This window comes from Syngnathus floridae, chromosome 13, assembly GCF_059516105.1.
Source record: "Syngnathus floridae isolate MCC-2025c chromosome 13, RoL_Sflo_1.0, whole genome shotgun sequence".
Classification (NCBI taxonomy): domain Eukaryota; kingdom Metazoa; phylum Chordata; class Actinopteri; order Syngnathiformes; family Syngnathidae; genus Syngnathus; species Syngnathus floridae.
Window position 1 is genome coordinate 10,973,735 of NC_142425.1, and position 25,368 is coordinate 10,999,102.

General features: G+C 46.3%; 3 protein-coding genes across 6 annotated transcripts; all 3 read left to right on the forward strand.

The window, feature by feature from the left end:
- The first annotated feature begins 329 nt into the window (after window positions 1-329).
- Window positions 330-15,616, forward strand: suco (SUN domain containing ossification factor). 3 transcript variants are annotated; one of them, XM_088394999.1, is made up of 23 exons: window positions 330-607; window positions 5,836-5,962; window positions 6,538-6,621; window positions 6,735-7,069; window positions 7,315-7,455; window positions 7,632-7,815; window positions 8,112-8,223; window positions 8,318-8,445; window positions 8,520-8,587; window positions 8,649-8,756; window positions 8,992-9,097; window positions 9,682-9,702; window positions 10,047-10,102; window positions 10,185-10,276; window positions 10,373-10,438; window positions 10,511-10,582; window positions 11,269-11,362; window positions 11,446-12,693; window positions 12,775-12,862; window positions 12,941-13,045; window positions 13,120-13,387; window positions 13,504-13,559; window positions 13,666-15,616. In XM_088394999.1, exons 1-23 carry the CDS (start codon window positions 555-557, stop codon window positions 14,230-14,232), a joined length of 4,179 nt encoding a protein of 1,392 aa, XP_088251125.1. In that variant the 5' UTR covers window positions 330-554; the 3' UTR covers window positions 14,233-15,616. The 3 variants fall into 3 exon arrangements, with proteins under 3 accessions (XP_088251125.1, XP_088251126.1, XP_088251127.1); XM_088395000.1 differs by lacking the exon at window positions 9,682-9,702; XM_088395001.1 differs by lacking the exon at window positions 7,315-7,455 and having other exon boundaries at window positions 331-607.
- Window positions 15,617-15,731: 115 nt separating this feature from the next.
- On the forward strand, window positions 15,732-20,424 carry mysm1 (Myb-like, SWIRM and MPN domains 1). 2 transcript variants are annotated; one of them, XM_088395038.1, is made up of 20 exons: window positions 15,732-15,836; window positions 16,082-16,145; window positions 16,243-16,313; window positions 16,425-16,499; window positions 16,658-16,745; window positions 16,830-16,928; window positions 17,235-17,731; window positions 17,817-17,947; window positions 18,050-18,153; window positions 18,290-18,367; window positions 18,429-18,499; window positions 18,569-18,623; window positions 18,689-18,739; window positions 18,827-18,901; window positions 18,965-19,153; window positions 19,223-19,355; window positions 19,498-19,603; window positions 19,687-19,744; window positions 19,820-19,839; window positions 19,934-20,424. In XM_088395038.1, the coding sequence occupies exons 1-20, from the start codon at window positions 15,781-15,783 to the stop codon at window positions 19,998-20,000; spliced, it is 2,088 nt and encodes a 695-aa protein (XP_088251164.1). In that variant the 5' UTR covers window positions 15,732-15,780; the 3' UTR covers window positions 20,001-20,424. The 2 variants fall into 2 exon arrangements, with proteins under 2 accessions (XP_088251164.1, XP_088251163.1); XM_088395037.1 differs by having other exon boundaries at window positions 19,820-20,424.
- A 405-nt stretch (window positions 20,425-20,829) lies between these two features.
- On the forward strand, window positions 20,830-24,566 carry oma1 (OMA1 zinc metallopeptidase). Its single transcript, XM_088395145.1, has 8 exons — window positions 20,830-21,336; window positions 21,670-21,898; window positions 22,035-22,208; window positions 22,291-22,398; window positions 22,871-22,999; window positions 23,076-23,150; window positions 23,282-23,431; window positions 24,011-24,566. The coding sequence occupies exons 1-8, from the start codon at window positions 21,029-21,031 to the stop codon at window positions 24,248-24,250; spliced, it is 1,413 nt and encodes a 470-aa protein (XP_088251271.1). The 5' UTR covers window positions 20,830-21,028; the 3' UTR covers window positions 24,251-24,566.
- The last annotated feature ends 802 nt before the right edge of the window (window positions 24,567-25,368 follow it).

Genomic DNA, 25,368 nt, shown 5'->3' on the forward strand with positions numbered 1-25,368 from the left:
GACAGGGTTTAATCAAATAAAAGCAACACTTTGTGAAAACGACGTCATATAGATATGCGTGTACTTGATATGTACTTACGCACACGCACTGCGTTTAACCAAACAGAAAAAAAATTAGAACAAAGTTTGCATTTGCAACGTTTGCATGTTGCATCTTTGTTGCAACATGTAACTCATCAATTTGTTATCAAGGTAAAAGAGGACACGTCTTGTTCCACAGTGTCCACCTCAGTCCAGTGGGCGGTGCTGTTTCCACAGTTGTAGAATGGTCTACCCCGATTGGCTGGCGAATCACTATCTCTACGGCGATTGGTTACTTTCCCCGATAAGGGAGGGGTTGAATTCGGCGAACAAGCCGTCAACAGCAGTCCAGAACGCACAATGGGATTTAGCACACATTAAAGTTAAACTCTCGCGCCATTACGAGACAGCTGCTTTTGCCATTTTGAAACTTTAAACACAGCTAACGATTCAGTGGCCTAATTGGTGTTATTTAGCTGAGATATTCGAAAGACGCTCTAAAGAGCGAGGATGTTGCTCCCTGTGGGAAGATAATGAAGAGGCTGCGTGTTCTGGTGGTGTGCCTCATCGTAGCTCTCCTGTGCTGGTAAGACACATTTCCGCTTCCATTACTTCAACGTTGGGGTCCGGTAAGACTGAAATTTTAGTTGGCTTATTTTTCTTTCTTCTTAAGGAGTCGTGGGGCATCACGTCCTCGTACGTTATTCCATCTGCCACCAACGTTGATGGCTAACGTCGTCGAATTCAAAAGTGACGGAAATTCGCTCAACATGTATACAAAAGAAGCGTCATTGTTGTAGCTTTTATCTTTTTAGTCGATAAAGTGAAATGCGAACGTTTGTATTTGTGTGTTCTTTTTTTAAATGGTGTTATTTCGTCAGCTAGCTTGGCAACCGTCCTTTGATGGCTGTAAGCTAGCTTGTGTCACCTGTACGGTGGCTGCTAATGATCAATTTTAGAAAAGATATTGGTAAATATGCGTGACTTATGCTACAATTTAACACTATTACATTTATATAGCGCATTTCAAGGGACCCAAGGACCTCATGTTAGAGTGTTTGATGACCTTTGGAATATCTAGGTGTATTTACAATTCGTCAAAAGTATTTACATTTACATCCAGTGAATAGTTTGCCAGATTTGACATCTTATCCAGGTATGTGAATGCTTGTCTGTCCATGATTGGCTGACAATCTGTCCAGGGTGGACATCAGATGAAATAAGATCCAGTTTACAGATGACCCAAATGAGGGGAAAATGGATAATTGATGATTATTCCGACTTGGTTTCTTTTTCTGTTCTTTATTTAGCGATACAAATTCTGGTAATCCCCGACAAACAGATTCAACCTGTTATTGTAATCGTTTCCTGGAATCCTCATGTTTGTTCACGCCTTTTTAATTCAACATAAGACTCCTTGAGGACAGTTTGTAGGTGGAGCTCTGCCCCCAGTCGTACTTGCCAGCTAATGAGCATGCGGCGTCACGTAAACGGCATTACAGATGCAAAACCTCACTATTGCTGGCCTCTCACTCCCCCGTGCCGACTCTCGCACGTCCCTGAGGATACAGCGTGATGTCAGCATTTTGGTTCACTAATGTGGTGCGTCGCCACAAGAATGTTAAGATGTGAAGGTTGATCTTTCTGGATAGAGTTGTCATTACTGGTGTTAGTAAAAGCTTATACTTAAGAGTAGTCCATTTTTCTGTCTGCCACAGCTCATTTCTGCACACTCACACGGCGCATGTGTTCAACCAGGAAGGACCACTTGAAGAATTTTTATTGGTGTCATTATTTTTTTTTCTTCAGCAGGCTCATTAAAACAACAACATCTGTCAACACTGTCAAAAGTGTAGGTGGCGTGTTTCCAAAGCGCTCAGTAACGACGCTTTTTAATTAGACACTGAACGTGAACGGCGGTGAAAGAAGAAAAGTTTGTGTTATCTGTCCTTGCTGTGGTGGGGGCTGCCTTGGAGAGATGCTGACTGGGTTGGGGGGGGGGGGGGGGGGGGGAATATTAGCTCTGGCGAAGACCTCTGCAAAGAATGTTAACATCAGGGCTTTTATGTGCTATGAAAATCTGACCGTGTAAGTCCTCCTTGCCAGTAGTTGGCACTCCATGCTGGCCAATCATGTATACGAGAAAGAAATTTGATATATATAGAATTACTGTGTCATTATTTGAATTCAATTTGAAGCACTTGAGCTTGAATACTGGCACTGGTTATTGGTTGTTAGGTGTATTTGAGATTATTTAGAATTTCAAGAGTCACATTGTAATTGATTGCAGCCGCAGCATCATTTTGTTATCAGTTGTCTGGATGTGGCAAGCCGGCCTGATCCAGTTCCGTGCATGTGGAGGCTGAACCGGACTGGCACTCGATTGTTCCTGCCCACCGGCCATGGAGACAGCTAAGCTCTGTAGGCTGCACATAGCTCCCCAGGCACCAAGGACTAAGTTGTATTTGCCCATTGTCAGCGAACAAACAAATTATAAGAGTACGAGCTTGCCTGCTGTTGACGGAAACTCGTCACTTGCGTAGGTGCACGGCTGTTTGCTGAGAAAACGATCCGGAGGATTACGAGGTGGTTTGCGTCACAAGCTAACCTGTTATTTATTTTGTGGGAAGAAGAGGTCAGGCAACATTAAGCAGGATGAGAAAATGGACGGATGGATAAATCCGGCGACTTGATGATGAAGTGCTGCTTCGGCGAATGAAAATACAACGCACTGAATGAGTTCCGTTAGCCTAAAATAAAAAAGGGGAACGCATGTGCTAATTCTTGATGCTTTTTAATAATTTGTCTTGAGACAATCGTTGAAATCTTGCTGCTTGCGTCACTTTCCAGAACATGCTCTGCCTCCCCTTCCCCCTCCTTTGCTGACTTTTCATTATTTACCTTTCGCTGCAAGCACCGACTTCCCTGCCGACTTGTTTGCAGCGAGCGAGCCGAGCGCGAGCGTCTTTCTTTCCACGCCCCCCCCCCCCCAGCCGAGGGTCATTATCACAAAGAGGCCCTGTCCGTAGCGCTGCATGAGAACATTGTGTTCCAAACCTTATGCAGGAAAGCGTATAGCCTGGCAGTCTTCACATGATCTCCTTCCACAGTAGAAATGTTTCTGTAGCAAATGATCACAGTATTGATGTCTTGTTAATCAGATTAACTGTCGCTCCCAAAAATAGTCCTCCATTCGATGCTGTGCCGCTTTGACCTGATGTGTAATTCGCTTAAGACAAATAAACGCCTTTGCCGTCTATAAATAAAATGGGTGTAAAAACTCTAATTAGATGTTATTTACACATGCAAATTTTTGTTTTTGAGATTATTAGACTGCAAATGGGCAGTGCGTGTTTCACCATGCCAGTGTGCGACAAGTACACAATGTACAGTAGTAAAAGGTTCATGAGGTTCTCCCCCCCCCCCCAGGCAAACCCACTAGCACGCTCCCTCTCGTCCACCCCCACCGGCAAAGTGGTTCTTCCCATCACATTGCATTAAACCACATGAGCACCTCCTGGATTTCCCACAGCAGACGCTCCACAACCTTATTTGGAGCTTTTGACGTGCAGTTTGTGTCAATAATTCCTAGAAGTGTTCCTGTTTACACACTCAGCGAAAAGACTCCAGTGTACTTTTTTTTTTTTTATGTGTTTTTTTAAGTGTCACAACTGTGGTGTGGTCCTGTATAAAAAAAAAACTTGTCAAACAGGTCGTGTATGTAGTATTAAAGTCTGGACTGGCGCTGGAGTTCATGCCAATGACTTGATAAGCAAAGTGTTTTTGATAAAGATAAAAAGCTGCCAGATTGTTGTGATTCAGATTGACATCATTTGTATCGTCATTCCTGAAATGCATGTCATGACATTTCCATGAAGGGAACCAGGGAGTTATTTCTGCAAACATTTCTCCTTTTGGCTAGGTTGCTTAAAAGGTAGATCGGCCATTTTGGTTTTATTGACAGGTGTTTTCCGACAAGTATGTTTCCCCCGGGCCGGCTGTCCCGAGGATACGCCAGTGGATTACGGAGGGATCAGATGGCTTTATGGCAAACTGTTGTTTCACAGCCCTGACCAAGAATTTGAGAACGCATGCAAACTTCATCTCATCTGGTAGAATCGACTGGCCTACTTCTGCTCAGTAGATTTTTTTTTTTTTTTTACCTGCTCTCATTTATTCTAGTGTTCTGGTTGAATGTGATTCTTAAGCAACTTCCGACCCACGGGGCATCTCAGCCCGCATTCCAACCTGAGCTACAGCGGCGTCATCTTCTGACGCATCCCAGTTCCTTTTCCTGCAAGGCCCAGAGGGCAACGCTGAGTCAGCACGATCGGAACACCTTGGGAACACGTGCGATGGCCGAGAAAGGCTCAAGGCATGCCATGGCAGCTGTCGCCACGCTGTGGAACTATCTTCAGCCTGTTGTTTTCTTTCTGCTTAGTCACCAGTCAACTTCGGCAGCACACCACTGACGTTTTAATGGGCTTATCCGCTAATTCGGTCCCAACACCAATAGGAATTAAAGCTCCCGGTGATTTTTTCAGCGGTTTTTGATGCCACGCTTGGCCCACATTTTGGAAGGATCAGAAGGGAAAGAATATTCACCTCTTGGGGAAAACGACTGTAATTTGAGCTAATTAAACGATTGCAGGAGAAGAAAAAAAACGTGACTAAGGAGTTTGTTTGCATTGCTGACTCATTCTTGCTCTTCCTTGCTTTTTTTTGTGTCGCAAAAAATTCCTCCGATCTGCTTCCTGGCTGTTGTTGGGATGCAATTTCCTTCTCCCTCTGTTGCGTAACCACTGGTGCCCAAAAAGTAGGTCACGCTACGCCCCCCCCCCCCCCCCTTTTTTTTCATCCATTTTCTTTTCATTCACCAGGAATGTTGTAAATCCAGTCATTTCCCTCTTTAGGATTCCTTTGCCCCCTTCCGTCTAGGTCGGCCGTAAAAGCTGAGCCCGCCGACTCATCATTTAATCTCTTTGTCGAATGATTTTTATGAATGAAGATCTGCGGCTTTTTATTGAATCGTTTTACAGGAGCCGAGAGGATTAAGCTCGCCATGGCCAAAGTTTGTCTAGGATTGTTGACAGAAGGATGTGTGCTAAAAAAATATTGCGTGATGCAATTTGTGGCACTCCAGTATTTAACCAAGCGATACTTATCAGCAAGATCCGGAATAATTATTTTTTTGGTTTGCTCAGGTCAAAAAAAAAAATGACGAGCACTTTTGGAGACGTCTAACATAATTGTTTGAAATCTAGCTTCAGTGGCCTTGAATGAAATCTCCTCTTTTGAGAATTTATTTTGTATCCAGGCAAGCTCTTACATAAGCAAAATGTCATGCCCGCGGACCAAAAGGGCACAGGAGACATTCATCTAACACACGATCCTTTAAAGCAGACAACTTAAACTTAGCCCGCGCCGCGGCCTATATTATCCCACGCTTGCTAGTTACTCATGTGCTGTATGTTCTTCATGATGGTTATGTAATTTCTTTCCACTCGGGCGGGTAGCCACTTGCTAGCACACAGCCTTTATCTGTTCTAGATTTTCAAACTACTCCGTGTTCCAAGGGAAAAGGTGTCGCTATATTTGTTGCTTGTTAAATGCCTTAAAACAAAAATGGAGCCGGAAGTCAACTCGCACTTACTGGCAAGTGTGCTATAATTATTCCTCCTTTGTGTATTTTGACAAGTGAATGTCAGAAAGCTATTATTAAGACATTCCACACACAGAAAAGAAAAAAAAAATCACGTGTGTGAGCTCTTGCTCTCTTACTAATTCTTTGTGATATCATTTTGTGTTTTTCAGGTACCCCTCTCATCATGCCTGTTGTTCAGAGCACAGCTCGTCTGACCCAAGTGGGCCGGTTGGGGACGAGGACGACAGCGGCAACCCCGATGACCCTAAGCAGGAGCAGGACTCTGTGCAAGTCCAGGTCCGTTCCTGTTTTCTGGACACTTGGAATGTGGCGGGAATTGTGTCAACATTTGATATTAGTAGACTGGAGAGTACACAATGCACCCAGATGGTGGTGCAGGATTACGGACTGGGCCCATATGTGTACTCCTAGAGGGCCAAGTCCTCGGAGCAGATAGGACTGATTTCAACTTATCTCGCTTATTTTACAGCTGAATTATCTTGAAGAAAAAAAGACACCAAACTGGAAGATAAGCGGCTCATAAAAAGAAGCCTGGTGCTTCCACGTTGTCATGGCTAAGTGGCTCATATTGTAGAGGGGAGAAATATTTCTGAAGTCAAGTCACTAGTTAAACTCCATTCTTCAGGGTTTAAAGTTCAGGTCAAAACGCCTTGCGCATACATGTGGTTGCGAAATAAATGGGGCTCTTTTGTCTTTGTGCAAAAAGGAGCAGATTAGACACACGTTTGTGACGTCGGGTTAAAGAGTTGTCACGGCAGAAATAATCGGTTAATCAATGCATGACAGGAGGCCTGTTAATGGATCACTGGCTTTTAAAATCAATTAACCACATTTTTGTATGTGTTTCGTAGGAGGTGGAAGAATGGAGGACACACACCTCTGACGATATGGGAGTAGAGCCCGAGAGAGCAGCACACCATGTACGTCAAGAACAGGTACGATAATACAATACTGAGGCTTGGCACATTTTTTGTTTTGTTTGCTTTTGTTCGGGCTGCTTGATGTTCAGAAGAAAAAAAAAATCTTACCTCTTGTTGTCTTTTGACAGACTGTGAATCCACAAAGAGTTGAGCAAGAGGAGGAAGTCACAAATTCAGATGCAGAATCGGACCCCCTACTTGCTGCTCCTGAGCCAGAACTTTTGTCCGAACCCGTAATTGAGGCCGACTTGCAAACAGACGCCCAGGTCCGAGACCAGGAGGCCGAGGCGATCTCCTCCAGCTCCCCAGAGTTAATTCCGGCACAGGACTCCGTGCCCAGCGATACCCCCGCCGAAATCCTCAGCGACGAGGCTGCCCAACATCTGCACCCCGACTCGGACCGACCTGCAGATGAAGCAGATGACTCGCCTACCTCACAGAGTGCTGGTCCCGCTATCACAGGGTAAGAGGCGTTCATTTAATTTCCATCCATTAGGATCGCAAACCAAAGGTGAGCTGGCCAAGCTCAAAAGTACCATCCAGGAAGCTCTTGAGGCATTTTTTAGTACTCAACCTCTCGTCTTCGAAGGATCAGGCCGATCATTTTGAGCGCCTCCCAACAGCCCCTCGTATGCTTCGTTTTCCTGTCTGGCTCCCGTCCCCAGCGTGAGGACATGTGGTAAACGCCATGTCCTTTCTTTCCCGTAGTGCAGCGCGGGTTGCCAGTGCCGGTGCCGAGCCCCCAGCAGACAGCTTTGTCTTTGCTGAGCGCTCTGACTCGCAGTATGGGGTCACCCCGCCCGAACTGGCAACCTGTGAAAACTCCCCTTTTGGCAGCCCCCTCCTCAGGTGAGTCTGTCCCCCCCCTCATGTTTGCCCCTCCTGTCCCCCGAAATCGCAGGTAATGATGGCGCATGATCAAGCAACTCTCCGCTGGCCTTTATCGGTCTTCTTTTTGTTCCCGCCGTTTAATTTCGTCGTCATCTGCTTACTCATCTGTGTGTCTCCCTTCATTTGTTATCTAGGGAGGCTTCCGAAGAGGACGGGCAGTCAGACCACAGCCAGGATGCCGGTACTGAAACGGTGGTGGTGGTGGGTGAGTCCACTTCCGTCCAAGTGGAAAAGCAACAGGAGGATGAACGCAAACAGCAGGAGAAGGGACGGCCCGAGGTGCAGCAAGACAACAATGCCTCCTTGCACCAGCAGCAGGTCCATCACATTTTAAAATTCGGAATCAGAAATTTAAGATGATGAATTTTTTCAAGAATAAAGTCTTGTGTATATTGGAGATATTTTTGTAAAGATTAAGTCAGACATTTTACAAGAACAGAACATTTAGTATTTTCACAAGTCTAAATTTTGTGACCATCAAATCTTGAAAGAAAAAAAAAACTTAAATAAATAAGTTATTTTGTTTTGATCAATCAGGAAAATTCACATTAAGTCAATTTTACGAGGACAAAATTCTGTATATTTTTTAAAAAGAACTCCCATGTACAATTCAGGGAGGAGACGCTGGTACTGGCAGGGAATCGGATCCTTCGGTTCCCAGCAAAGATGACATCCCAACCTTTGATGAGTGGAAGAAAAAAGTCATGGAGGTGGAGAAGGAGAAAAGTAAGTCACTTGGACTATTCCAACTGTTGAAGCTCAAGAAAGGATTTTCTGCTGCTAGCTTTCATGTTCTATTTCTGTCCCGCCCTCTGCACAGGTCAAAATCTCCACACGGCCGCTAGCGGCATTGCCCAACCGGTAAAGAAGGTCCAGAAAAACTTCAAGAATAACTACGCCTCGGTCGAGTGTGGCGCTAAGATACTCTCTGCGAACAATGAGGCCAAGGTTGGTCGAGAAAAAAAAAAAAAATCCATTCCCAACATGTGCAAACTTGCTTTAGTTGTTAAATCATCTTCCAGAGCACGTCGGCTATTCTCAAGGAGAATATGGATCTTTACATGCTGAATCCCTGCAGCAACAAAATCTGGTAAGTTCACACCAGCGCTCACTTTTTTTTTCTTTCTCTTACACTTCTGTGCCGCTTGCAGGTTTGTGATCGAGCTCTGTGAGCCCATTCAAGTCAAGCAACTGGACATCGCCAACTTTGAACTCTTCTCGTCAACGCCTAAAGATTTCCTCGTCTCACTTAGCGACAGGTAAAAATTGTTCGATCCACTCTAGGAACAGAACTGCGGCTCCGAACGTGTTTGGCTTATCGTCCTTTTTAACCTTCAAGATTTATTTCCTGTCATAAATTATGGCATGCCAGGCCCGCCCTTGAGTCATATCTCAACCCGCGAGGCATTTCTCACCAGCTTTGGCACGCGGCTGATTTCTCGAGGACTCACGTTTGGCCCTGCTGTGTTTTTTTTTTTTTTTTTTTTTTTGTAGGTACCCCACCAACAAGTGGGTGAAGCTGGGAACGTTCCACGCCCGCGACGAGCGCATCGTGCAGAGCTTTCCACTGGATGAACAGCTTTACGCAAAATATGTGAAGGTACTTCCCTTTTGGCTCCTCCCCTTTCTCAGTCAAAGTACACATCGCTTTCGAGGAGCGGCGGTGGGGGGGGGATTATTTCGTGGTTGTGTTTTGGTAGCATTCATGGTTGTAGGCTCAAGGGGTGACTTGACGGTAATTTAAGCTCGTAGTGAGAGTGCCTGACGCCATCCCAGGAACAAGTGAATGGAGAAATGTGACTCTTTAATGGCCGCCCGTCACAGTGGCTTTGAGCTAAAGGTCAGATGCGCTTTGTATTCTGGGGAAAGTTTTTGGGATTGAAAAAATAAAAAAAAGAAAAACCCACCGCCACGACCCGTGTCACCGATTGACTCTAAAATTCTTCTTGCGCTGACATTTCACATCATTTATGACGTTCTCCTGCTAGCCCGTCTGTTTCCGCTTAAACGCTTGTTAGAAACTGTCCATCCGTTTCATGTGGACCCTTCCGGAATATTGGATCCACCTTTTATGTGTGTCTCTCTGAAACTTGTAGAAAATGCTTGCAACTTTTTTTTTTTTTTCCTTTTTTTTTTTTGATTGAACTCATTTTCTTGTTTTCTTGTCTTGCTGTCTGGCCTCAGATGTTCATCAAGTACATCAAGGTTAGCATTCTTTCTTTCTCTCGCTGGCTGTCTTTAACTGGTATTAATAATAAGTGTCTTAACTGGTGAACCTGTATGTGTGTGCGTGGGGGGGTGGGAGTAAAAAAAAAAAACACCTGCCACAAATGCATGTGAAGGCTAAGTAACACAAATTGGGTGAAATGTCAGTATGAAGCTAAAAATCAGATTTGTCAGATGACCTGATGTCTACTTTTTTGCTCCAGTTCAATTTAGGTTCATCCTGATATTTCACTCAAAAGGCCCCAAACTTATTGTGAGTTGCGTGTGCAGTGTTCGGAGAGTCGCGAGATCATTCCTGACCTTTATTTTTTGTCATCTCGCAGGTCGAGCTGCTTTCCCATTTTGGCTCCGAACACTTCTGTCCCCTCAGTCTCTTCAGGTAAGAAAGATTGCGTCATCTCTCGTGTCATAACGATGGCCCCTTAGCCTTTTATTCTGTGTTTTATTTTTGTTTTCCATAGGGTGTTTGGCACCAGCATGGTGGAGGAATACGAGGAGATAGCAGATTCCCAGTATCCTTCTGAAAGGCTCGAGTACCCCGATGAAGATTACGGTAAATAACCAGGCGCGAGGTGTACCTAATTAACTGTCCACTCATTGCAGCCTGTTCTTGTTGTCGGAGGTGTGTAACATTTGTGCGTCTGCTCAGATTACCCGCCCGGCTATCAACCATCAGAGGACAAGGCAGCTAAAAACCTACTTGGCTCCGCAACGAGTACGTACGCAAAAAAGCGTTGCACTATGCCGAAACTTGAGAAAAAAAAAATGCTAACTTAACCACTTTCAGATGCCATCCTTAACATGGTCAACAACATTGCTGCTAACGTTCTGGGCGGAAAACCTGAGCTGGAGGGCCAAGGTATGCATATATATTTTTTTTTAAACATCCCAGCTTGGGTCTTCCATTTTGCTAACACTAGTTACGCTGAAGTCACATGGGAACCCCGTGAGTTGCTCTCTGATGATGTCACTAAAGGAAAGGCCAAATTCGTTACAGCGCTTAGTTCTATACTGGAAAACGTGACACTTGAGTCATGCTTGCTTTTTCGATGAAAATAATTCTTCTAAGCGTTGAAAGGGGTTTAGTGGGATTTCATTTTAATGCATTTCAAAAGGGATGAGGCCTTGACTTGTCTGAGTGATTCATTGGTGCATTTTGAAACATCAAGTGAGTCAGTCCGCCCACATAATTTATTTATATTTACTTTTTCCCATTGATTGATTGAGGGAAATGAAAAAAGCGGCAGATGGCAGGCGACCGGTCATATAAATAGAGGAGAAAGTTTAAAAAAGGTTGATATTTGTCTTTTTGTGTGTGTGTGTCACAAATTTGAGCTGATATTTGCTGCCGCTGGCTTTTTTAGTCTTTGTGGAAAGCAAGATCAGTTCCAACTGGATCTGACCAGTTCTGTCCTCCGGCCTTCCCAAACATGGGCATGTGAGCCAAGTTGGCAGCGGGAGGTTTCTGTCCTCCATAAGTTCCGCAAGGTTTTAGCTACAAAAGCAACTTTGACAGCTGTCTAATGCCCGTTTGTCCAATCACAGGTAACCTAACAGAAGAAGTGCTGACCAACAAAGAGGAGAGCGTAGAGGAGGTTGCGCCTGCTACGCCGATGGAAATCCCTCAATCCTCTGCTGTGTAAGACCTTTGTGAACAAACACGGCAGCCACTGTTTGTGTAGAAACCTTCTGTATAACTTTGGTTTCCTGTTCGTCCCCCAGAGAGAAACCCGTCGACGGGTTTCCAAAAGAGCCCACGGCCCACGAAGACGCCAGTGTGTCTTCGACGTCGCCCTCATCCCTCGAATCTCCCACAGACAGACAGATTGTCACTCTTGTGGAGGAGGAAGACGACGAAGAGCCCCGACAGTCCACAGTCACCCTGCTGGAGGAGGAGGACGAAGAGAAAAGTGAAGATGAGGAGGTGGCAGCGACGAGGGAGAGCTTGGCGTACTGTCCTTTTTTGTCTGTGTCCTCGCTGTCCTGCCTGGCCACACTCCCGGAGCTGCTCCAACGCTGGTGCTCCGCCATATTAGCCAAGGAGCGACTCCGCAAACTTCACGCCCAGACGCACGCCCTCGTAAAAGACTTCACACCTCCGAGGATCCCCGCGCCCTTACCCGCACCTTCGCAGGAAGCCCTCCCCCTCACGGAAAAAACACCAGAGCCCCAGGCGCCTCTCGCAACTCAAAATGAGAGCGAGTCCCGACTCACACCACCCTTGCTCCCCCATGCGCACACTCCTCTGCCCGACTTCCACCTGGAGCCCAGCAGAACGTCCACGCTCGACACGCACAGCTTCTCGGACATCCACGCTTCCGTGACTCCCACCCACCAGGACCTGCTGTTGCCTCCCATTAAAGACGCTGCCCTGAACCCAATCACCACGCCGCCGCTCCAGGCTGTCCCGGTGGTCAACACGCAGCGACCCAGCACCACGCCACCCGCCTTGGTGGTGAGCGTCCCATCCCAGCTTTCCACCCCGGAAACAGACGCCCCGGATGCTGCCCTCCCCACTCCTAAGGAACAGGACCTTCCCACTGCGTCACGCCCAGAAGACCTCGTCCCCCCTCCCACGGATCAGCCGACGACGCCCCCCTTAACGAACCCTGACGCAGTTAGCGACCTGCAGAAAATTGACCAACAGAAATCAAACACCTCTCCGGAGGAGCACAGCGACCCTCAGGGAGGAGAACTTCATCGGGCGGTGGAACCGGCAGAGGACGACCTGTTAAACGGCAACGCGCAGCGGGCGGCCACAGACTTCTACGCCGAGCTGCAGAACAGCGGGGACTACAACAACCAGAACGGCGCCGGCGTGGCGGGCAGCACCGGCGTGACATCGAACGGGGCACCGGTGCACGGCTCCAGCCAGAAGGAGAGCGTCTTCATGCGACTCAACAACAGGATCAAAGCTCTCGAGATGAACATGAGTCTGTCTGGCAGATACCTGGAGGAGCTGAGTCAGAGGTACTATCACTTTTTTTTTTTTTTTTGGTCTAACATTGCGATAACCAATCGCATGGAGATAACCATTCTCTGCTGCTGAAGGTACCGCAAACAGATGGAGGAGATGCAGAGGGCCTTCAACAAGACAGTCATCAAACTGCAGAACACCTCGCGCATGGCTGAGGAGCAGGTGGGTGTGAACGAAGCAATCCGTGGTGCTGGAGCTATCAAATCATCTCGGTGTGCTTTGCTTCGCTTCGCTCCTCAGGACCAGAAACAGCAAGACTCCATTCAGGTTCTGCAGAGTCAGCTGGAGAACATCACCAAACTGATGCTTAATCTTACCGCGACAGTTCGACAGCTTCAGAAAGAGGTCCAGTCATGTTTGGAATGTGCAATCGCACATAACTTTTTTTCTTGAACATATCTGACTTGAACTTTGCGCAGGTATCTGACCGTCAGAGCTACCTGGTGGCCTCTCTGGCCGTGTGCGTGTCCCTGGGCCTGCTCCTGTGCCTGCAATGCTGCCGCAGCTCCTGCGCCGCCCCCCGGCCGGACACCGCCTCCGCCACCACCACCACCGTGGCGTTGCCCAAGAGCCAGCACTACCCCAGCCCAAAGAGATGCTTCTCCTCCTACGATGACATGAGCCTCACGCGCAGGGTGATGTGTCCACTTGTGCGCTCAAAGTCCTTCCACCTGTCTTCGACAGATGGTAAACAGCCGATGAATCAAATTGGATTCATGTGACGCCCCCTGCTGTTCATTTTGTGTCCTGTGTGTTTGAGCTTATGGCTGCTTGACATGGATGTTTTTTTTATTTTTCTTCAGTAGGTCCAGAGGACTTGTACATTGTAGAGCCTCTAAGATTTTCTCCAGAGAAGAAGGTAAATTGGATTTTTTTTTCCCTTTTTTCTTTTATCCTCTTATAACAGGGTATAATGAAAATCTGAAATGATGTTTCCTCCTATTTTCTCCCCCCTCTTCTGTCAGAAGAAACGATGCAAAAGCAAACCTTTGGACAAAGTCGAAACCCTGAAGCCGTCGGATCCTTCGGCCCCGCTCACCAACGGTGACATCAAATGCAACGACTTCCACCCATGCCTTCCCCCTCCCCTCCCGACCCTTCTCCTCCCCCCCCGACTCCCGCCACCATCCCCTCCTCTTCCTCTTCCGGCTCCATCTCCCGCTGAAGAAAACCCACCATTGCACCCGGAGCCCCCCTCAGAGACCAGCAGCTTCAGCTTGTCCTGTCTCACCGAGGAGTCGTTCGCCGGGCGCCTGCCACCTCCCTCGCCCGTCTTCCCCTGCGCCGAGCTGTCCTTGGCGCCGCCCTTCCGGCCCGCACGGCCGCCTCCCCTCCGGCCCGCCCGGCCGCCACCCGTCCCCCCCGCCAAATCCCGGCAGGAGAGACGTGCCACCAAACGGCGCAAGTCGCGGCAGACGGAGACGCCGGAGGGCCGCTTGACCTCGCTGCCCGCCCTGGAGCAGCTCATGAAGCGCAGGAAGGAGCTCGGCGTGGGCGCCATCACGGTGACGGCCGTCAGCGGACAAGTCTGAGGCGCTTTATCCCAAAGAACCACATTTGCCCTCCCTCGTTCACTCCCTTCTAAAGACCTTTGAATGGTTACGTGCCTTTACGATCCCCTTGTAATTGGTGTTGAAAACACCCAAATGTTTGTTTGCGAGGACAAGTCCGTTCGAAGCATCCACAAAGTATTCAAAGCATGTGCGAGAGAACTCGGTTACATCATACATCCTTCATTTTTATTGTCCTCTTTCCTATCTTTCATGGCATGACTCCTGGGACCACCCTCTTAAATCACGGATCGCCTCCCAGCTCTCCTGCCCTCAGCAGCCTGATGAAGAAAACACAAACATGATCATTTCTCCGCTCACACTAAATCTTTTAGCAGCAGCACACTTTTTTTTTTCTTTGAAACATTTATTGACTAAATTAGACTCTTTCCGAACTTTTTCAGAAACTCAATCTTCTATACACGTCTGTCTTTTCTGTTATTGAGCCAACCTGGCCGCACGCACATACGCAAAAGAGACGTTTTATTTATTTATATTTACACACTGGCTGGCCAGTCTCGGTAGCAGGAAATAACTACAACAAAAGCGAAATGATATTTATGCATACAAATTTGCTCACTGGTACTGACACATAGCAAATCACTTGATTTATATTTCACATTTATTCCAAGTGGTCGCAGTCACACATGAATCGCCTTGAACCTCACTGAACTGCTTTCTGATTGGTCGAAAAGCAGCTCACACTTTCTTCTCATTCACTTTAGCTTCTTTTTGTGTGTCTGCTGCAAGCAATGGCATCCAATCTTTTTTGTGTGTAATGCAGTCAAAACAAAAAGTGTTTTCTGATAGGCTCTGAGTGGCTATCTTTACAAAGACCCTCATATCTTCTCCCACTGTATTTCTTTTTTTGCACAATCTTCCTGACTGTGAAAGAGGATTTTTAGAATTTATCATAAGATGCTGCGTGTGCGTGTGTCCTTTTGTTCCCTCGTTGAAAGTGTGTATTTTGTTTTAAAGGGAAACCGGCAAAGAGGGTTGTATGAAACGTTATTCATGTCATGCTCGTTGTCTTTTTACCCCCCTTTTTATGTTCATGTGAGATTACTTCAATTTCTCTCGTGTGTTACAAGAGACTACTTTTGATTCAACTTAACACAGCGAAACAGAGGGGCTGCTGAATGACCTCTATGTGCACTTTTTAATGACTCCTTTTTTGGGTTGTTGTTTTTTTTCTACTTTTCAAAGTGTTCTCATCTTTCGATCTCTTTCAAGTTCTCTGTGATTCCTCTGAAAAGCTGCACAGTATTTTTTTTTTTTTTTTTTAGCAGGAGTGAGTTACTACAAAAACTGTAGTGCCATTAGAAACTGTGAATTTCTAAATAAAACCTTTTTTTGTTGTCTTTGACTTTGTCGTCCCATCTTTTGTTTTCCAACTTTACGTGAGCTCAAAAGTGGTTATTTGCAGTGTCTTGAATATTAACTATAATTGTTTAAACCCCTACCAACTCCAGCCACAGGAGGTCGCTGTCACTTCCGGTGCTTACTCCGTGTTTACGTTCATTCTTCAAGATGGAAGACGATGTGGATGTTGACATTGAGGGAGACGAGTTGGATGTTAATATCGGGTAATGACTCTTTTATTTCTGTCATTTCTCGCTTGTTACGGCTTTCTTATTTCACGCGCTGCCTTGCATTCAAATTTCCGGTCTCCCGGTTGAGTATTTTCTGTTAAACAAGCGAAGCTAAAGATCAGGTTAGCTGAGCTTTAGCTAACTTTTCTGAAGTACTATATTTTAACCCTCTGGAATTTATGCTAGCCATTTGTGTCAACCCTGCTTCCTTTTTTTCTTTCCTTTTTTTCAAATTACAGGGATCAAGATGCAAGAGGGTTAGTTCAGGAGCAGTCAACGTGGAAAAGCAACGCGGGGATTCTGGTAATAAACCCAGTTATTACGCCGTTAATAACTAATTTGCTCTTCTCAGGCATTCGGAATCTGCTTATGTTGACAATCTAATGTGTTTACCTTTCAGCCATGGGAGTTGGACACCTCTATCAGCAATGAGAACCGAGAAGCGATACACAGAATGCTACTGGAGGAGCAGTATCCTTTTTTCCTACATGTCCATAAACGCACCATTCCTGCACCTCTGGTTTATTTAGCATCATTTGAGGCAGTTTGTGTTTGACCTTTTTTGACTTAAACAACTTTTAGATACTACCTGAAGGGCCAGGCGATTCCCAACCATATTTGGCCTAGTGATGCCAATGATAAGCCTAAAGGGAAAAAGTAAGTACATGTAGAAACAGATGGAAGAGACCGCCTATAACAGATTTACTTGGTTGCCCAATTTCATATTTGTAAACAATAGTTTAAAGTTAAATTTTACATCCATCCCTCCATCTATTCCTTTAGCCATGTTGAACCTTGCTGTCCTTTCTATTCAGGTCTCAAGCCAGGACCTCCTCTTCCTCCTCCTCTTCCTCATCATCCCGATGGTCCAAACAAGAGAAAAAGTTATTTGAAGAGGGGCTGGTATGTTTTTTAAAAAAAAAAAAGAATCATTATTAAATTGTTTAAGTACTGTACAAGTATGTCGTCGGTCTTGCTGGTGTGTAGACGCAGTTTGGGCGAAGGTGGACCAAAATCGCCAAGTTGGTGGGCAGCCGTAGTGTCCTTCAGGTCAAAAGCTACGCCAGACAGTATTTGAAACACAAGGTGAGTTGTGTTTTTTTGTATTAAATAATAACTGGTATAACATAAAAATAATTTCATTCAAGAAAATAATTTATATTTTACGATTTTACATATAAATTAAAGCCCAATCAATTTTAAAATGTGTGTTTTTATTAGGTTATTATTTTTCTACTTGGTCTTATATTTTAATTTTGTGAATATATATTTAAACACTATTTTGTTTATTTTTAAAACCAAAGATGTAAACAAGTAATGCATATTATTTGTGTAATTCCTCTTCTCAAAATAACCCAAACCAAGCCCAAATTTGCTTATTGTCCACCCCAGGCCAAGCTGGCTACGGGCGCTGCAGCTCCCTCTACAGGCAGCGCGCCGCCCTTGCCGCCCGCTCAGCCCAGCACCACCAACATGGTGCGCATAGAAAAACTGGATGAAGACGAGGACGAGGAGGTGGACATCACCGATGACCTCGGCGGTGAGCGTGAGGCCGAGCATCAGCCCGAACCTCCCCCCGCGCCTTCGCTTGGCCCCTCCGAGGAGTCTCCAGATGAAAGAGAACCCGAAGCTGAAACGTCAACAGTCTCCAAGCGCTTGGAGGAGGAAGAGGAGGAGGAAGCTGCAGAGGTTGACGGACCGCAAGACGATCAGGAGGAGGAGGAGGAGGAGGAAGAAGAAGAGCTTAAAGCACCCGAGCAGGAAGTGGAGCTTGACTTGTGGAGCATCAGCGAGGAGGAGAAGCAAGCCATCCCAGAGTTCTTCGAGGGACGGCCTTCCAAGACACCCGAGCGATACCTGAAGATCCGCAACTACATCCTGGACCAGTGGTGAAGCGAGAAAACAAAAACACTCAAGTAGTTAGCCCACAGCAGGAGCATGTGGGGCGCTAACCCCATTGTGATGCTGTGGCAGGCTGAAGAGCAAACCCAAGTACCTGAACAAGACGTCGGTGCGGCCCGGCTTGAAGAACTGCGGCGACGTCAACTGCATCGGGAGGATACACACGTACCTGGAGCTCATCGGCGCTATCAACTTCAACTGTGGTAGGAACCCGCGCCATTTGGTTGCCGTCATTTACTCCTCTTTGTATTATTTATTCATAGTTTTGACATTTTTGTCTTTTATTCATTTTTCTGATTTCAAAGAGCAAGTGGTGTATAATCGGCCCCGGGTAGCGGACCGCTCGAAGCAGAAAGAGGGCAAAGATATGCGGGAGGCGTACCAGCTGGCCCAGAGACTACAGAGTATGGTAAGGTAGCCATTTTTGTAGTCCTTTGAGGTCCACAAGGCTAGTTTAGGTTGATTTTTTGTGTTGCAACTGTGTCAATCTGAAAATGAAAGCACAAACACACACTCACATTTCTTGCCTGTTTGTTCGCTGGTAGCGGACCAGGAAGCGGCGTGTGAGGGACACGTGGGGAAACTGGTGCGATGCCAAAGACTTGGAGGGACAAACATATGAGGTATGGAACTCGTGCACACGTCATTGCATATCGCTATTTCATTACACCGTGTTGTTATTAGCATCTTAGCGCTGAGGAGTTAGCCATGCGCAGAGAGCGGACCAAAGCCTGCAAAGTGTCCAGACACAGAGGGTGAGTGCTTCACACCTTTTTCCAAACGTCGCCCATCGTTTGTTAATGCTCTCATGTGACTTGTTTTAGGTCTTTCGATCCTTTCCAGCTCATTCCATGTCGGTGCTTTGGAGAAGATGCACAGGTAGGTGGAGTCTCATCATGGCTCATGTGTAGCATAATTTGAATGTTAACGTTTGAATTCTTCAGGAACCATTCCGAGTCATTGTGTGTGCTGAGACGCTGCTGATTATGGACATGGTAAGCACACGTTCACACAAAAGCGTTATATGATGGCTTTAAATACGTTCCTAATCAAATTTCCTTTTTATTTTAAATGTCGGTCAGCATGCTCACGTCTCTCGAGGCGAGGTGATCGGTCTGCTTGGAGGAACTTTCAACGAGGAGGAGAAAGTGTTGAAAGTGAGAATCCGTGATTAAATCTAACCACAGGTGGGTCTTGACTGATTATCGTCGTTCGTGCAGATCTGTGCGGCGGAGCCGTGCAACAGCGTGAGCACGGGGCTCCAGTGCGAGATGGACCCCTTATCTCAAACGCAGGCCTGCGACGTGCTCTCCTCTTTGGGCTTCAGCGTGGTGGGTTGGTATCACTCCCACCCGTCCTTCCACCCAAACCCATCTGTGCGGGACATCAACACGCAGGACCAGTTCCAGGTGGTGTGAATCAAAAGTTGGCCGGCATTTCCTTAAATACTGGTTTGTTAATTTGTATTTTGTTTTTAGAGTTATTTCTCCCGCGGAGGCGCTCCTTTTATCGGCATGATTGTGAGCCCGTATGACCCGGCCAATCCCTCGCCGCATTCCCAAACCACCTGCTTGTTGGTCAAGGAGAGCCAAGAGCCCATGACACCGCAAAGTACGTTGTACATTTTCCACTTAAAGAAACAACAGGAATAAAATGTAAATATCCAGAGAGGAGTGGAGTTTTATTGGAAAAGATACATTTAGAAAAGGTTTTTATATGAAGAGATTTCTTTTAATTTTGTGTTTCTTCACAGAGCTTCCCTACAAATTCGATTTCCTGCCATCACAAGACATCCCGGACTGGGATCAGACTTTGAGACGAGCCCTTTGGATCATCCACAAGTACTCCCAAGCACCAGGGTGACAAATCCAAACTCCACGTCAACCATTTTGTTCTGAGGTAGCGCCCGACGAATTATTTTTATTCTTACATTTTATTCCAGGAGCGTGAACATGGAGCGATTTTTCCGGAGGGACTCCCACCTAACTTGTCTGGAAAAGGTAGCGGCACACACATGGCTCTTATCTTATGATACCATTTTCACACCCCTCAACTTCTTTCTGGCCGACGTTCAGATGCTGTCATCGCTGGCCAGGTACTTGGAGCCGCTGCCCGATGAGGACGAGGCGGGAGAAGCCTTCCTCACTCAAATCCACGCTCTCTTCCTTTCTGACTTCATCGCCCGGCAGCAACAGCAGCCCACTCAAGGCGAGCATCAGGAGAGCAACTCGTCAAGTAACTCACCCGTGCCCGTGAGTTCTGGAGATGTCCAGGAGGATTCAGGAGGTGACGAAACAGACTCAAACAATGTACTGCATCTTGGCTCTGTGCTCTCTACTGGACACGATTATTTACTCTGATCTCATTGTATGTAGAATCCAACATTTATGTATGCTTTTTCACCATTATAGAAACATACAAATATGTAGACTCTATGGAAGAAAAAACTTGCTTATTTGTGTACCTCGAGATTCAAGTGTTTCAAGTAACCACATCATTTCATGTATATGCATGAAATATACTGCCCCCTGGTGGATATGAAACCACACTGAATGCATAAACTGTTTATTTCCATTGTTCTTTAATGTTACACTATATTTTGCTGCATAAACGCTTTACTTGCATCCTGCTTAAAAGATTATTACCGTATATTTTTATAAAGTAATGTAGCAAAGTGTTATTTTCGTCTCCTTTTCTTACAGCATCGGTATTGATGGTAGTATAGCATTAGTTTTTGCTTGCACTATTCGTAATAATTACATATTAGTGCTACTACTTTTAATACTAATTATAACCGCTTAATACGAAAAAAGTATTAATAAAAGTGTTGTGGCAAAATGCAATTTAAAATCGGTTAAAAAATAATACACTTGCCCGGAAGTGCCAAATTGTAACTGTTGTTTCTACTCGGAACATTTCCCACGGACTTGTTTAAGTCGGATGGACTTCAAGTTTTTTTTTGTTTTAGTATTTGTTATAATTAAAATTACCGCTCATATTAAGGAATGTAACGGAACAGAAAACATGTATTTAAAATATATTTAACATTTGTGACCGTGGTGGTCACTCCGGGCCGTTTTTCCTGGACTGGTTTCCGGGGGGACTTATTTTGCACGTCGGAACAAATCTCTGACACAAACGAAGTTGGGGGTGACACTTCTGGTTGCGTGCTTTTTAGTTCAACGCCACAAGAAAAATGTGTTCTTCAGAAGCTCGGTTTTACCGAGGTTACACGGAACACGCGTGACATTGACTACCGGTGACTTTCAGTATAGGCCACCATCATGTTTCTCTTCATTAGGGGTCTTACTTTTGCTCCCCTGACGCGACACCTGCAGGTGTTCCCCCACTCCCACGTCCGCTCATTGCGAGCTCCTCACCGGCTTCGACATGGAGCCCCCCGCGCTGGCAGAACCGTTCTCGTCCCAGATGGCACCATCGGGACGGTTTTGTCCAAAACTCCATACCGCCTGCAGCTTCCTCCATGTATGGGTCAGTTTCATACTTCGACCCGGTTGAAGGCCTTACCTGCTCCTCTCATCTGGATGGTGCTCAAGCCTGTCCAAAAACTCGTGGCTATCATAATGGGAAGGTAGGCAAGAATCACAAGTTGACAAGCCCAGAAAATGACAATATTTTTGGAAGCTACCAAGTTTAATACAAAAATGCAGGATATTAAAGTTTAATTTCTGTGCCGACGTGACATTTGAACATGTGAGGGTGTACACACTTCTGCAACATCTCTGTTGTTTATTGATAACATATTTTATTTATTACTTTCTTCAATTATGTTGTTCAGATTATGGGTCACAATAATGCAGGGAATTGTTTTGAAATGATTAACTTGACCTATATCACACGAAGCTTAGATTAGAAAATACTTAAAATACATTTTATTATTGTATGTCTTGATGTCTCGTCGCAGGAGTATAAGGAAGTGGTGGGTGGCGCTGCCCGACAACCGGCGCCAACTCTTTCGTCAGTGGGCGTGGCAACAGCGCTGGCGACTGGTGGTGGTGGTGGTCACGGCCGCCGCCATCACCGCCCTCCTCCTCCTTACGCATTTGGACCAGTCGCCGGTGACCGGCCGCACTCGCCTGCTGGTGTTCAGCCGGCAGAACTACATGGAGCTGGCGACCTTCACTTCAGAGGCGGTGAGGCGACGTCATGTTTTCTTCATGGAAATGATCTGCCGCCTAAGTGTAATTTAACTTTAGCCTCCTTGAGACAAAAATGCCTCCGATTAAATCTGTACATGTATGTTAATGATGTCTAACTCCCCGTGTGCAGTACATGGAGGAGTTTGACAAGCTGCTGCTTCCCGAAAGCGATGCTCGCCACCAAACGGTGGAGCGGGTGGTGCAGCACCTGGCCCAACGTAACCAGGACCTTCCCGAAATGGCCGACGTGAACTGGAGCGTCCACGTGGTGCGGAGTGACAACACCAACGCCTTTGTGCTCCCGGTTGGCGACCGTACTCCACAACATCGTCACAAAAAAAAAAGAAAAATCCACTCAAGACTCCTATTTTGTATTTTGGGTGCAGAACGGCAAAGTGTTCATATTCACCGGCATGCTAAACGCTGTGGAAGATGTCCACCAGCTCACCATCGTGCTCGGACACGAGATGGCTCATGCTATACTGGGACACGCTGTAAGTATCGGAATAAATAATATACATTAGTCAGCCTATATACACACACACAACACAGAGAATGAGATTTAAAAAAAAAAAAAAACATATCCCTGAAGCTAATTTCATTGTTTGTATTGCAAATATTTTTACTAGTCAATGAATTCCAATCATTTCAGCTTTGAGCACATTAAAAAGCCATTTGAAACGGCGTAAACATCCCATTCACGTTGTTGCGGTGCCGGCGAGTGTTTACGGCCTCGTTAAAAGTCCATTCTCGTTGCAGCCTGAACAAGTGTGCCATCAACTCGTGCGTTTTGGGAGTTTCAAGCTGGGAGGCGGATTGTAATTAGATAGCGGCAATGAGTGGCCACGGGACGCCTGATTAGCTTCTCCACGCTTGGAATGCACGGCTTCTCTCCCACCAGCCGTGACATTCTTCATCTAGCCTGATCTCCACCTTGACCTCCATCATCTCCTTGTCTTCCTGCAGGCGGAACAAGCCAGCTTGTCCCACGTGGTGGACCTCCTGTCCGTGGTCCTTCTGGCCGCCATCTGGGCCGTGTGTCCCCGCGACAGCCTGGCGTTGTTGGGCCAATGGGCCCAGGACAAGCTCACACAGGTGACCAATCTATCCATATTTCATGAAAGATGATGAATATCATTTTCTTAATCTGTCTCTGTGGCGCCCCCTGCAGTTGATGTTCAACCGTCCATACAGCAGGAAGTTGGAGGCGGAGGCGGATCAAGTCGGCTTGCAGTTGGCGGCAAAGGTAAATCCTCATGTAGATAATAATACAATGTGCCACTAGGGGGCACTATTGTCAAAGTAAACCAACTTTATGTCACAGACGATGCTCTCTATTTGAAAATAAAATGTTGGACTAAATTTGTGTTCGATCAGGCTTGTGCGGACGTGCGGGCCGGTCCCGTCTTCTGGCAGCAGATGGAGATCAGGGAGCAGCTGAGCGGAGAGCCCAGCTTGCCCGAGTGGCTGTCCACCCATCCGTCGCACAAGAACCGCGTGGCGCAACTCGACCGCCTCGTTCCACAAGTACATGCATACACATTTACACGCGCACACACACACACGAGTAAGTCCACAGGCAGGACCTCCACAGTTTTTCAGAAGCTAATGAAGCGTCTGGAGAGATGCATGATTCCGTGCTGCAGGCTCGGGAGGGGAAGATGGATGGCAAAGGTGCAATGGGTTATTTTGCCTCCTTTTATTCTTCCTCCTTCCCGTTCCCACCCCCCTAAAAAAAAAAATCCAAGATATCTGCTTAAGTTTACATCCTGGAGGCGAGCGAGCTGTGTGGCTTAGCGACACAATCAGACGTATCTGCGGGCTAGACGGAAGCTCCCGTGGAAGCAGTCATTATTTCTGAGGAGGTGTGTGTGTGTTGGTTTTGTTTGTGTGCGCGAGATGGTTTTAACCTTGAGTCGGCTCACCGAGCGGCAAAAAACGAGCAGATGGCTAAAGAAGAATTTCTGCTTGCCTGCGCCGTCTAGTTTTAGGCTGCTGTGCAACTTCAGTCCGTCGAAAAAAATGTCCACCTGTGTTTACTGTTTCATATCTAAATGAAAGTTTGCGTCATAAAATGGACATCGGTATCAAATCATGTTTGCGTAGGCACTGGAGCTAAGGGAGAGCTGCACGTGTCCCGCCCTGCCGCCCACCGACCCCCGCGCCATCTTCTCCAAGAGCGTACACTTGTTGCTGGAGGGCGCCAAGGCCCAACCAGGTGGGGGCAGCACGCCGTCGCCTCAACGCAGGCCCGCCGGGGTGGCGGCCCCCGCCGCTCTGCTCGCCCAATCCTCGCCACCTCTTCCATCCGGCACAGGTCTGCCGGACAGTAAAGCGGAGCCGTGATGGCGGCTCCGGAAAAGTTCTGACGCTGCTCGGTGGGACTCTCATAGAGACTGAGGTGCCATCTTTTTAATGATGATTGTCAATCGGACTGACTTGTCAATTGTCGGATTTTTAAAATATAAGACTGAAGCAAAATCTCCTTCTAAAAACTGAGGAAAGATGCTGACAAAGCAAAATGTGTCCATTGGTCAACCAGAAGACAATTTTTTTTGTTTTATTTGTTTTCTCTTTTCTTTCCATGTTTCTCTGTTTGATGAAATTTGCTTCATCATATCAAACAAATTATGGAATATAAATATTCTTTTTAAAACAACAAGTGTTTGTTGGAAATTATTCAATTGACTTTTTTTAGTATATTTTACAAGGGGCAACATCTTTATGATTTTGTAAGTTAAAATTTCCGTTTAGTGACAGTTGTTGGGTCTCAAGGAAGGTCCTCAAAAACAAAGATCCCCAAAAGATAAGTACTTTTATTTTAATTTTTCTTCCCATTGCAGAATTGCTAAAATGTAACTTCACTTTTTTGAACAGCTGTTGCAGACTCTTTACATTTTAAGGGTGAGCAATTTTTCTTTCTTGTTTTGTACTTGAATTATCGACTACAGATATGACACACGGAGCCGGTTGCCGGGCAGATTTGGAGACTGACATCGAAGCATCTCAATCGACAAAGAAGGAACATCCGTCTCACGGTGAGCCGTCGTCATTTGATTTTAGGAAAGAGGACAAAGCAACAAAATCTGCGCTTGTTATTCCAACTCATGTTTCTTCTTTCCAGACACACGTCTAGGCGGGAACGCTGGAAGCTATTTTCAGGTATTGTGAAAGTGTGCAGGCCAAAGCTGCTGTGTGGGAGGCGCCCGCCGCGTCCCACCATGCACTCTGGCTGCACTTTTTAAATACCTTGCATGTGTGCGGGTGCTAAAAAGTTGCCACACAACAATCACAGCATGTGGCTGTCAGATTGAGAATAAATATATGACGCACCGATACCATATCATCGATACCCTACTTTGCGGGACCTTTTCGACTCGCCGAACTCCAGTCGGACATCATAACTGATATCAAACAAGACACAAAATTGCAAAAAATTCCCGTTCCCATCATGCAGTGTGTGT